Source organism: Pyrgilauda ruficollis, unplaced genomic scaffold, assembly GCF_017590135.1.
Source record: "Pyrgilauda ruficollis isolate IOZ18807 unplaced genomic scaffold, ASM1759013v1 scaffold45, whole genome shotgun sequence".
NCBI classification, from domain to species: domain Eukaryota; kingdom Metazoa; phylum Chordata; class Aves; order Passeriformes; family Passeridae; genus Pyrgilauda; species Pyrgilauda ruficollis.
In genome coordinates, this window is record NW_024526044.1 from 463,501 (window position 1) to 475,255 (window position 11,755).

Genomic DNA, 11,755 nt, shown 5'->3' on the forward strand with positions numbered 1-11,755 from the left:
CTGCCCAAAGACACCATTGCTGTTCACTCTGCAGATATTTTTCACAGCCACTAGAGGCCAGAGCTTGCTGCCAGATGGGAAAAGCTTCCAAGAGCAGCTCAAGGACCCCATCCTAAAGAAATAACAGCTCCCAAGAGGAGCACATAACCACGGGGACAAGAGACCAAGGCCCCTTCAAACATCAACATCCCAAGGTCAGGAAACAGGAGCATGTCCTACCTACTCTGATCTTGTCTTCTGCAATACTGAATGGGGAAATCAGATTGCTCAGGAACTCCTTAATAAGCCTGAAATTGTTGCGCCCGATGCTCCAGGAGCCATCCACAAGTAGGACAATGTCAGTCATGGCAGGTGTGTCACACTGAAACTGGGAGCCTGCAGGGGAAAGATTTGGTACTGAGGGAAGCAATTGTAAGGAGGAAAACCTGCTTCATCTTTAAGATAAAAATCAAATCTGCTGTGCAAGGCCTTGTCTGGATGGTGGAATGGACCATCTGCCAGTCTGGCACATGTCAGCGTCCTGTGAAATCCATGGAGCCAAGGATAACCCATCTCAGCACCTTGAAATGGAGTGGTGTGCAGCTGCACCTCTGCAAAGAAGGGGTTAAAGCTGTCAGGAAGCATGTGCTAACCCAAGCACTGCTCTCTGCAAGCTGTCAGCTCCATTCCATCTCTGCCCCAGCCCAGTGCTTCCTTTTATCTAGCTTAAGTCTCCAAGAATTGCAGGTGATTGCTTAATTCCATTCCATCACGAGATCCCCTGTGGGCTACAATTATTTCATGGCTTTATATTAAATCCAATCTCTCAGTAAAAACCTGCTGGCACCATGGATACTCCAGCTCTGCCTTCCTCCCCACCCCAGCCTTCAGCTCAGCAGAGGATAAGATAAGGCATTTTGCTAATTGGATGCATCTTCCTTGAGTATTTCTCAGATGGGGAATTTTCCACATTTGGTGAATGGGAAACAGATGATGCTACTAAGATTTATCAGGCTCCAAGGAGGCGTGTCTCCTCTCACAGACATGGATTTCTACTGGGCCAGAGGGGATGCTCTGGCCCATCCCATTCCCACCATTTCAGCAGAGCTGGGAGCCATCACAATCTCAACTGAATCTGACGGATCCTCGTGGATCAGTTATCTGTGAAACACGAAGAACAGGCCCAGAAGGAGGAGCAGGCTGGGTAACAAACACCCCTGGTGCTTGGAAAGGAAACACCTTGGAAAGGTCCATGGCTGGGGGTGCTCTGCTGAAGAGCACAAATGCTTACATGAACCTGCCAGAAGCAGAAGGAGATGACAACGTGAAGAGAGAATGGTGCCAAATCAATTAAAATCAATAAATTAAATCATCTGGAAGGAATTTTTGGCCTAACTCCAGCTTTCCTGAGAATTCGTGTTGTTCTACAGGACTCCAAATTTCTCCAGTGAGCTCTGACAGCTCCCAAAGCATGAGCTAGGGATTGGAAACACAATCAGCAGCACTGTACTCTGGGGGGGAAGAGGGTGGGCTGGAAAGCTTGAATTCAATGGGTGTTAGGGAAAACAGCAGAGGAGAAGGAGCAAGACATGTCTGAGCCCCCTCTCACCTCGTCTCAGTGAATCCTTTGGGGGTTTTTCTTTTCCTGGAGACTCTCGCTCCACGTTTGCAGGAGTGTGCTGGGATGATTTTGGGGTTGTTGATGCTGTTTCTGGCACGCTGGCCTCCACACTGGGCTGGTTCCTTGTCGTTTCTCCTGAGCTCTTTGGCTGAATCCCCTTCTGCCTTTTCTTTTCAGCTCTGTCCTTTGCTGTGCTCCAAAGAGAAAAATCCCCTTGTCTCTAACTGTGTCCCATCCAGCCCCACTCCTCAGCTGATCTAAGCCACATTTTTCACAGGTGTAGGGGGCTCAGAAAGGGTAAAATTCCTACAATTTTATGGAAATAGGTGGATAGACTGTCACCACCTTCATTCATACCTGTGTGAGAGGGCTGCATGTGTGCGCAGGAGCTAATGTTAAAAATGGGTCACATCAACAAGTGTGTCCTTCCCATTATCTTCAATGATGAAAAACAATGAATGTTTATAAATATAAATCAGGGAAAACATCCCATGGAACCTCATACCCAGTTGCTCTCCAGAGCTCAGCAATCTGTGACTTGCAAACATGCTGAGCTACTGCAAGACTTATTGGATAACGACCCTGATGGATCTTTCTTCCATCAACAGGTGGAATTCCCTTTTGAGCCCATGGAAACATGAGACTCTGTAGTTACATACAGTCCTCAGCCAGGGAAGTTGAGGAAATCCTTCTTGTAGAGCCCCTGCAGCCAGCCCTGGGACACAGAGCTTAGGGAAAAAAGCACCATCAGCCCTAGTGCTCAGGGAGCAGCTTGTTCTCAAAGGATCCACATTCAGTTAAAGGATGAGTTTGCATCTGCTGAATTTGGGTACCTGGATGTGCATTTTCAACTTGGCTGGAATGAGGAGCAAATATTTTTATGTGGTTTACTGTGTTTCTGTAGCTAAGAATTGTATGCAAAGGATGAGAGCAGGCTAGCAAGGCTCACTGTAAGAATATCTCTGATGAGGGGAGGTTGTGGTGAGGAAATGGGAATGGTTTTAGGGACAGCTGAATGCTCCAGCTGTGGTAGCGTGGCACAGACCATGGCTCAAAATCAACCCCTGTGACTCCAGGATGGTGAGAGCACCCACCTGGGTGTGACAGGGCAGTGTTCAGGGGTGGTGGGGTGGCCTCAGCCACCCCACTGTGCTCAGCTGCCGAGGAGGTGAGATTCTTTCCTGACACAGCTCCTGCGTTCCTTCGGTTGTTTCTTGTCTGGGATGCATTTCTGAGCTCCTCTACTGTAGGAAGACCAAAAATAGAGAAATTGCCCATCTAGAGAGGCCTGTGAGCCACAGTTCCCTCCCTCATCCCCTGGGTTTTCCCCATCTCCCTTTCTAACCTTCCAACCAAAATAGTACCAGGCTCTGGGATTGCCAGACAGTCTGCAGGGGATGTGCCAGAGCAGCCACAACCCCAAGAGCCTCAGGAGCTCTGAGTGGTAAAATTTAGCCCTCTCCACTTACTCACAAATTTCCTCTTGGCAAACAGGGCTTCCTGGGAGCCATTGAGCACGTAGACCTGCAGGGTGTATTCCTTGGTGGGGCTCAGCCCTCCCACTGTGGCTTTGGGAGTCTTGGTTTTCAGCATGACTTCTTGCTCCGAGTCCCCTGAGGTGGGATGAAGCCACAGTTCAGAGCCTGTCAGAGCTTAAATTTAAGCTGACAGTAGCAAAAGCAGCACTGAAATGCAGGGAATGTCTGCCTAAGGACTGCAGTCAGCTCCTATTCATGCTTTAAATTTTGAGGAGCTCTAATTTTTACTTTTTTTCTTCAATGTAGAGTTGGCAAGATTGAGGTGGGATTTTTAAATCCCTGGTACGTGCCCAAATTAGAGAATTACTTCCCACCCATGATTAGTGCAACTCTCACCAGCTTCCCAAGGAGCTGTTGAGTGAAAAGCTGGTGTTCAGAGTGTAAAGACTGGCAACTGCTAATGAAAACACCCAGCTGATTGAGGTCATGTGTGACAAAATGAGGAAGTGACTCAGAGTCTCTGCAGGTCACCACTGGCACTTGGACTCATCTTACCCCAGCTGTGCTGCCTCTGCCCCATCTGTCTGCAAGGGCAGCTGCTGCCTGCAGGGCACAGCTCATTGCTGGGGCTGGCACTGCCTCCAGAGCGCTCCACAGCCATGTCCCAAGCTGCTGGACCCTGTCCTGGCGCTGGGATGCCTTGAGCAGGCAGGAGCTGGGGCGTTTCTGTGCTGGCAGGGCAGTGAGCAGAGGGAGCAAGGCAGTGATGCTGCCCAGAACGGAGAGGCACAGCAGCTCCCTAACCCTCCTGACAGGAGAGGTCTGCAAGCTTTAAATGACGGAGATGGATGTGTTTCTGACCCAGCCATCCCTGTGCTCCTGCCTGGGGCTGGAAACTCCCCAGCCTGAGAGGGAAAGCCTCAGGCATGTGCTGGGAGCGCCGGTGGGGATTCCCTGCATTCCCGGGATGCTCATCAGTCTCTGCTGAGCTGAGGCTCTGGGGAGGAGCAGGGCAGGCAAGGAATGAGAAACCTGCTGCTCCAGGCTGGGAAGCAGGTGGGGGCTGAGCTAAAAACGGGTGGATGATCACAGGAGCTGCCGCCCGCTCCGCAGCTCCCTTTTCCGGCTCGCTGGGAAAGCGATGGGGAATCAAATGCCAGCCACCACTGAGGATGGCTCAGCCCCTCCTCCCCGCTGAGGGACATCGTGTCCTTCCAACACCGCCAGGTTCAACGTCTGAAATCAGGGAGTAGGGGTAGGGAGCTAGAGGGATGAGCCTACCCACACAAATAGGGTCAAAGACTTCCCATTCCTTGTCCCTGCAGTGCTGGGAGAGCTGGGAGCTCCACAGAAGAGCCAGGCAAGGAACCTGTTTCATTTTTGTCTCACAGCGTCCCACAGAACAGCGTTTCTGGCTAAACCATTCCCCCAGGATGAAGAGGGCTGAATTTCCTCTCTTTCCTGTGAAGGAGTGAAAAAGGGACTGTGCCTGCCTTGGGTGGCACTACAGACTGCTCCCACGGTGGCCAGAGAGGCTCCTTGTCACTGCTGCACCTACAGCCCAGTGAAACCAACCCCTGGAACCAGAGCAGGCTGTGGGTGACTCCCTCTGCCTCGTCTCTATTCCCTTCAGGTCTCAATAATGCTCAGTTTTAGGTCCTGCTGTGCTCCAGACAAAAGGTGGAACTCAGTCCCCCTCTCACACAGGGATCTCTGCTGGGACTCGTGCCCAGGGTGTCAGCACGTACCTGCCATGGGCTTTACCCGAACTTTGTAGCCACTGATATTCCCCTCAGTCTCTTTCCACTTCATCTGGAGCCGGTCTTCTGAAAGGACAGTGAGTTTCAGCCGGCCCGACCCTGGGGAGGAGGAGATGTGTCTGTGCTGTTATGGATGCAATTCACAGAATCACAGAATTCACAGAATCCCTGGGTTGGAAGAGACCTTCAGGATCATCGAGTCCAGCCCAGCCCCAACAGCTCAACTCAACCCTGGCACCCAGTACCACATCCAGGCTTTGTTAAACACATCCAGGGATGGTGACTCCACCACCTCCCCAGGCAGCCATTCCAGAGCTTTATCACCCTTTCTGTAAAAAACTTTTTCCTAATATCCAACCTATATTTCCCTTGATGCAGCTTGAGACTCTGTCCTCTGCTTCTGTCAGTGCTGCCTGAAGAAAGAGACCAACCCCACCTGACTACAACTACCCTTCAGGAACTTGTAGAGAGTGATAAAGTCACCTCTGAGTCTCCTTTTCTCCAGGCTAAACACCCCCAGCTCCTCAGCCGTTCCTCACAGAGTTTGTGTTCCCAGCCCCTTGGAATTCCTGCCCCAAAACCCACGTGTGCTGTCTCCCCTGAGGACATGGCATAGTTCTAGTACAAAGGGAACCTTCCCCACCCCAGGCAAGTCCTCAGCATCCCCTGGGGCTGTGTGGCAGCTCCTGCAGTCCCCTTGCACCTCTGCAGGCCTGGAGCCTCCCGTGCAAGGAGGAGTCTCTCAGGTGCTCATTTATACCCTTGCAGAAAGGTAAAGCAGCCTCCCCACAGGTGGGGACTTTCTCTGAACCCTTCCTGTCTTGAAGGGCTCTCTCAGGAGCTTTCAGGCTTAATGGTTTTTTACAGCAAGTGTGTTCAGTGCAAACACATGAAATGGGTGGGCAGCAAACAGATAAGTGGGCTCAAGCAAGGCTCTTCAATAGGCTTGGGCTGCTGAGAAATACAGAAATTCCCCAGGTGATGGATGCCACACTTCTGCGGAATGATCACTTCAGAGACAGCTCCAAGGACCAGCTGGGTTTACAAAGAAGGAAAGAAAAAAAAAAAAAAAGAAAAAGAAAACTTGATAAAGTGTAAATAACAGCTCCTGGCAGGACCATAACTCATGGGCACCAGCTTGTATCAGTTTGCTGCAGGGAGCTGCAAACTAAATGACAAATCCTGAGGGAAAAAATAGTATCAGACAAGGAGGTAAGGAGAAGAAAGAGCACATTCCTTTATCATCTCCAGGTTTCACAGCTATCTGTTAACCCCAGCTAGATGTCTGAGCCCATGTGTCACTCCTTGAATCCATGATTCCTGTCACACAAATGTCACCACATGAAACGTTTTCACTCGGCTGGATGCAGGATGGCAACTCAGCAGATTTCTCTCCCCTCCTTCTGACACTGTGCCCAGAGCTGCCTTTCCAGCAGGATGCCCTAATTTGCAGTGAGTGAGCACACCATAAACATCTGCAACCAAGTGCTCCCCCTCATTTGCAGCTGTTACCAATCTTTTTCCCTTTACAATTACTCACAAAAAATAAATCTTAGAGTGACCTGGAGTTTCTGCTCAGGGCTGCCACACTGTCACCCAGGGCTCCTCAGCTCCCTAATCTGGTTTTGCACGATGCCCTGACACCTCCTGACATCCCTGCCACGATGTCACCACCCAGGAAAGCAGTGAGAGCTGGCAGCGAGGTTCCTGCTTGTCTCAGCCCAACATCTGTGCCTTAACCTTTCCTTGCAGAGACTTCCTGCAGGCTGCCCAACAAGCAGATAACTATTTTGGGGAAACAAAGCTCAGATTCACGTCTTACCCCAGGCAAATCTGAAGAGGAAGAAAGAAAACAGGGGAAAGAGGGGTGAAGGGCAAAAAGCAAATCCTAAAATCATGCCTAAGAGAAATGGTAAAAGATCATGGAACAATGAGGGGAATTCATAGTTAGATTAAACATGGAGCTGTCTTCTTTTGGCTAAGTGTGGTCCAGCTCCTTGGGCATCACTCTAGGAGCCCAGAAGCCAAAAAGACAAGAATGTCCCCAGACAGACCAGAAAGGACATCATCCTCTAAAGCACCATTATGTGCTGGATGCAAATGATCCCAGTGCCATGAAAGCTCCACTGTTTCCTTGCCCTGTGTTAGATGTGCCCTGTTTGATGCTGTAACCCTGCTCTCCAGCTCACAGGGAGTTAAGCCCAGGCTTAACTGCGGAAGTCTGGAAGATACCCAGCAGGGAGACACATCTGTCCCAGCCCTGCAGTGCCACCACCTCTCTAGAAACCTCTGTGCTCTTCAGACATAACCTAAAGGTGGCTCTTCCACATCAGAAAGGCTGTGCTGAGGTGCTGTAGGCATTTCCTGGTCACTCTGGGGAGCAGGATGATACAGGAGCAATCACCTCATGCTTTCTCACCCAGATGTGCACCACATCTCACCACAAACACCCAAAACAGGAAGGTGCAGTGCCTAAAGAAGCAACAGCCTTTTTCTTCCTATTTCTCAGGCTCCCACAGATCACACAAGCTCCTGGTTGCTTGCACAGGCTGAAATGCATCCCTGGTGCAAGGGAGTGGCTGAACTGCTGCCAGGGATGAGGACAGGCCAGGCAGGGTGGGGAGGGATGCAGGGGCTGTCCCCAGATGGGCCCCCTGACCCCTCATTGCTCTTCATGCTTGGGAAAGGCTGTTTGGAGCTTCACCAGCAGCCACCAGAGCACAGCAGCCCTCTGGAATGCTGCCTGGCTTTGGGAATGCCCCTGGCAGTGGTGTCACTGCCAGCAGGAAGGGCTGGGCTATCCCAGGGACAGACAAACCTTCGGGAACAGCCCCACAAGGGCAGGCAGGCTCCTTACCTTGGCCCACGCGTCCCCAGACATGGCTCACCACAGGCAGGCAGGCAAGAAAGACCCAAGTGTGAATCAGCATTGTGAGCAGGACCTACAAATGGGCAAATGTGAGGAAGGAGAAGTAAAAGTTGTATTTCACCACATCAAAATCCAGGTTTTGTCCATCTTCTTTTAAGGCACCACACGCCATGGGCATCACTAATGGCACTGAAAGGGTGGGTGGAGAAGAACACACAGATTTTCCTGCAATCCCTACACATTATTTTATCTTTTTGGTCCCTCCAATATAGCTGTTCAGTGCCTTGGACTAAACTGAGTTTATAAACCTGGTGGGGACCACTCCTCTCCTCCTGCTTGTGCCTGGGGCTGGGCACTGCTTTCTGGGCAGGACAATCTCAGCAGTGGAGCTCCCAGTGATGGGCTCTGCTCTAATCAGGGAAATCAACACTGGCACATGACTGGACAGACAGATTCCAGAATAACTTCTGGTTTAAACTGTACAGAAGTAATTAATTCTGGTTATCATGACCACGATCATTCCAGGTATACAGACAGCATGTTTCTCATGTCCCTGGGATGCACACACCAGTCACAAAGGGAGAAGCACAGAGAGGAGCACTCTGTAGCAGCCAGGCTCCTCAAACCACAGATTTAATGACATCAGTTGCTGTGATAAAGCAATTTTGCAGCAGGAGGGATCCACAGACCCCATGGAGTTTGTATGTGAACAGCTTACAAAGAAGGGGTTTATTTCTTATTTCATTCCCAAGAAGTTATATCCAGGACTTGGTAGGATAGTTTTGCTCTAATTTGTTCACCTGAACAGACTGAAAGCAGACAGGACAGACTTACCCATGGCTGAGGATCAGTTTGATTCAGAAATAACCTCAGCAGCATGGCCAAAGCTGACTGCCAGCCTCTGCCCATGGACCTCGAGCTCCCACAGCTGGCTTTGCCAGCCTGGATTTCAGTGCTGTTCAGTTTGGGTTGGGAATTTTGGGTCAGCAGAAAACCACCCTGATGGAAGCAGTGCCACCTCTCTTCTGGCTCTCAGCAAACCAGGCTTTAAGCACAGGTTGTTGGCCTTTTGTCATCTCTGTGCTCCACATTTCAGCCTCACTGCTTCTGGCAGAACCAGCCCTGCACTCGCTCCTGCAGGGACATTTCACTTCTCTTCACCTTGATGGACAGGTATGCAGAGGCTCCTGGCAAATGCCTGATTCCCCTCAAACACAGCAGCTTTGTAGCAATTTCAAGGAAAAATAAAAATATGCACTTGAGTGAGTGAGTGACCCAGGCATGATCTATTTAAATCAGATCTAAATTGCTGGAAGAATGGATAGAAAAATGTGCAAGTTGTAACAGGGAGTTGTTAACCACCCTTCTCTGTCTGTGATTTTTTTTTTTTTTCATTGAAGATGAATGGAACAACTGCAGTGTAACCGAAGCCTTTAGCCATGGGAAACTCTTGCTTTATTTTTCCAGCTCATCAAATGAGGTCATTGTTTATAAAAAACATTTGATAGGTGGGTTTCAGGACCCTGACTGTCACCTCCAGGAAAGCAGAGCCTGCCCTGGCTGTAGAGGTGTGTGTGCCAAACAGCAGCAAAAAGTCAGCATTTTTCAAATTCCTTGAACTAAAATTTCATTTTTGCCATTTTGCTTTGCCACCAAATTGCTCTTGATTTCCTTGAAACTTCTGTGCAACTGCTGACAAACAGGATGCCAAACTCTGGCAAAACCACTGGATTGTGTGGGATCTTTTCATGTTAACCAGGGTGATATGGGATCCAAAGTCCTGAAAAATAAACTCCTCCAGCCTGCACTGATCCAGCTTACTGCAGGCTCTGATTCAGGCAGGAGCTTCCACCCTGTTGTGTCAGTAAGGATGAGTTCAATATTATCAAAGAATCACAGACTGGTTTGGGCTGGAAGGAACCTTAAAGTTCATCTCATTCCACCCCTGCCATGGCAGGGACACCTTGGGCACCTTCCACTATCCCAGGCTGCTCCAAGCCCCGTCCAACCTGGCCTTGGACACTTCCAGGGATCCAGGGGCAGCCACAGCTTCTCTGGACACCCTTTGCCAGGGCCTGCCCACCCTCACAGTAATCCTGGTTTTAACCCAGACTAGGCACAGTTAGACACCAGGGTGTGGATCTTTTCTGTGGCTAAAGCAAGAAACAGGGACTTCACCTGCAGTAATCCTGGTTTTAACCCAGGCTGGGCACAGTTAGACACCAGGGTGCGGATCTTTTCTGTGGCTAAAGCAAGAAACAGGGACTTCACCTCTTCTGTCAACAGGTGACAAATCCTTACAAGAACTCTCTGGCAGCAATATCCTGCAGTTTGGTACTATCAACCACAAAAGAAGGGAAAGGAAAAAAAAAAAAAAAAAAAAAAAAGTGGGAAAAAAAGAAGAAAAAAAAATCAAACCAACAAACAAAGTACATTTCTCACAGCCAGAATTCTGAAGAGTTACCGAGTCCTGGCAGTGTTTAGGCTGATGTCAGGGACTGTGCCTTGAAGCCACCTCACCCTAAAGGATGGGACCTGTCCCCCCTGCCCGACCCCAAGCACTGCAGCAGCTCCAAGCCTCCCAGAGAGCAAAACCCTGCAGAAATCCCCTCTTTGGCATACCCACACATCCCCAAAGGAGCAAAGCCCCGCTCGGCATCCCTGCAAAGGCAGCCCCGAGGGGGAAGGAGGCACAGACCTCTCGGAGGCGGCGGCGGCTCCGGCTACATCCCGGGCTGGGGGCAGAAGCTGCCCTGGCGCCTCATCCGCTCCTCGGCGTGATCAAAGATTGCAATTCCCAGCCGCCAGGAGGGATAAGGAAGGGGAGGGAGAACAGAGGGATGGGATGGGATGGGATGGGGTTCCCCGGCCTCCCTGTCCGCATGCACGGCTTGGCCGCCAAATAAAGCGTGGAGAGCAGGAGGCTGCTTCTAAGGGCAGGAGCACTCGGCTTTTAGGGGCTTTGCTAATTAAATAAAATGAAATCTCAGTCCGGGAGGCTGCAGGCTGGTTTCCTAGAAGGCAGCAACAAGTGCTGGCTCCCGCCCACCCCGAGAGCGGCCGGGATGCAGCCAGCCCAGCCCAGCCCCGCTCACTCCCATCCGCAGCGCCCGAGCGGCTGTGCTCCCTCTGCCCTGGGAAACTGAGCACATCTGTAACCTCTGCAGGGCTGAATCGTGAGCTGGAGCTCCTCAGCTGTGAGATCCAGCCCTGAGAGAGGGATCCGCAGCACCAGGAGCTCCTGGGGGAGACCCCCAGCTCCCTGCCAAAACTTCTTCTGGACAGATTTTCTCCTCGCTGCCACGAGGGAATGACTGACAGTGACAATTCTTGTAACAGAGGCCAGATTTTCATCTGCAGGGACTGTCAGCATCAGTCTCCCATCACAACTGAGGTTTAAGACACTTGCATTGCCATTCAGCAGGAAACACAGATTCCTTTGGAAGTGTCAAGTTAAATGGGGAAAAAATCAGAGATTTCAAAATATTTTGCTCATTAAACAAACCTTTGTTAGCTCTTTGCAGCTTTGTTTTATAATCTTGTAAGTACTTAAAGCATCATAATGTACAGACCAAAGGATAACACCAAAAGGAAGCACTTAAATAATACAATTCCAGAAGGATTTGGGTTGAAGGGGACATAACAGGGCATGTTACTCCAACCCCTGCATGGACAGGAACTCCTTCCACTATCCCAGGCTGCCCCATCTAACCCAGCCTTGAACGCTTCCAGGGATGGGGCAGCCACAGTTTCCATGGGCAAAGAGTGGGCAACAAATCTTCATAAAACAAAGCAGAGAGGGTTGTCACTGTCCTGTGTGTAAATACCACAAATTACCTCTTCTGTAATTCCTGCTGGCTTTCTGATGTTGCTCAGAGCTGCTACAATTTTCTTTAAAAGTAGGAGAAAGATATCAGCACTTATCTCCTGTGCTTTCAAGGAATTCAGATCCAGAATTAAAAATTCTTGTTTTGACACAGGAAAATCTGGAGCTGTTTTCAGTGCTTGTGTTCAGGGTGTTGTTTCCTGACCTGCCTTTCCCAAGGTA

General features: G+C 50.2%; 1 protein-coding gene across 1 annotated transcript in view; it reads right to left on the reverse strand.

The window, feature by feature from the left end:
* Positions 1–10,652, reverse strand: part of COL20A1 (collagen type XX alpha 1 chain) — a 50,930-nt gene extending 40,278 nt beyond the window's left edge. Inside the window, exons 1-7 of the mRNA XM_041478575.1 lie at positions 10,406–10,652; positions 7,696–7,780; positions 4,827–4,937; positions 3,070–3,213; positions 2,695–2,844; positions 1,589–1,789; positions 220–375 (exon numbers count right to left, since the gene is read on the reverse strand). Coding sequence (XP_041334509.1) covers positions 220–375; positions 1,589–1,789; positions 2,695–2,844; positions 3,070–3,213; positions 4,827–4,937; positions 7,696–7,768 — 835 coding nt within the window. The 5' untranslated portion in view covers positions 7,769–7,780; positions 10,406–10,652. The remainder of the gene's footprint in view (positions 1–219; positions 376–1,588; positions 1,790–2,694; positions 2,845–3,069; positions 3,214–4,826; positions 4,938–7,695; positions 7,781–10,405) is intronic.
* Between the last annotated feature and the right edge of the window lie 1,103 nt (positions 10,653–11,755).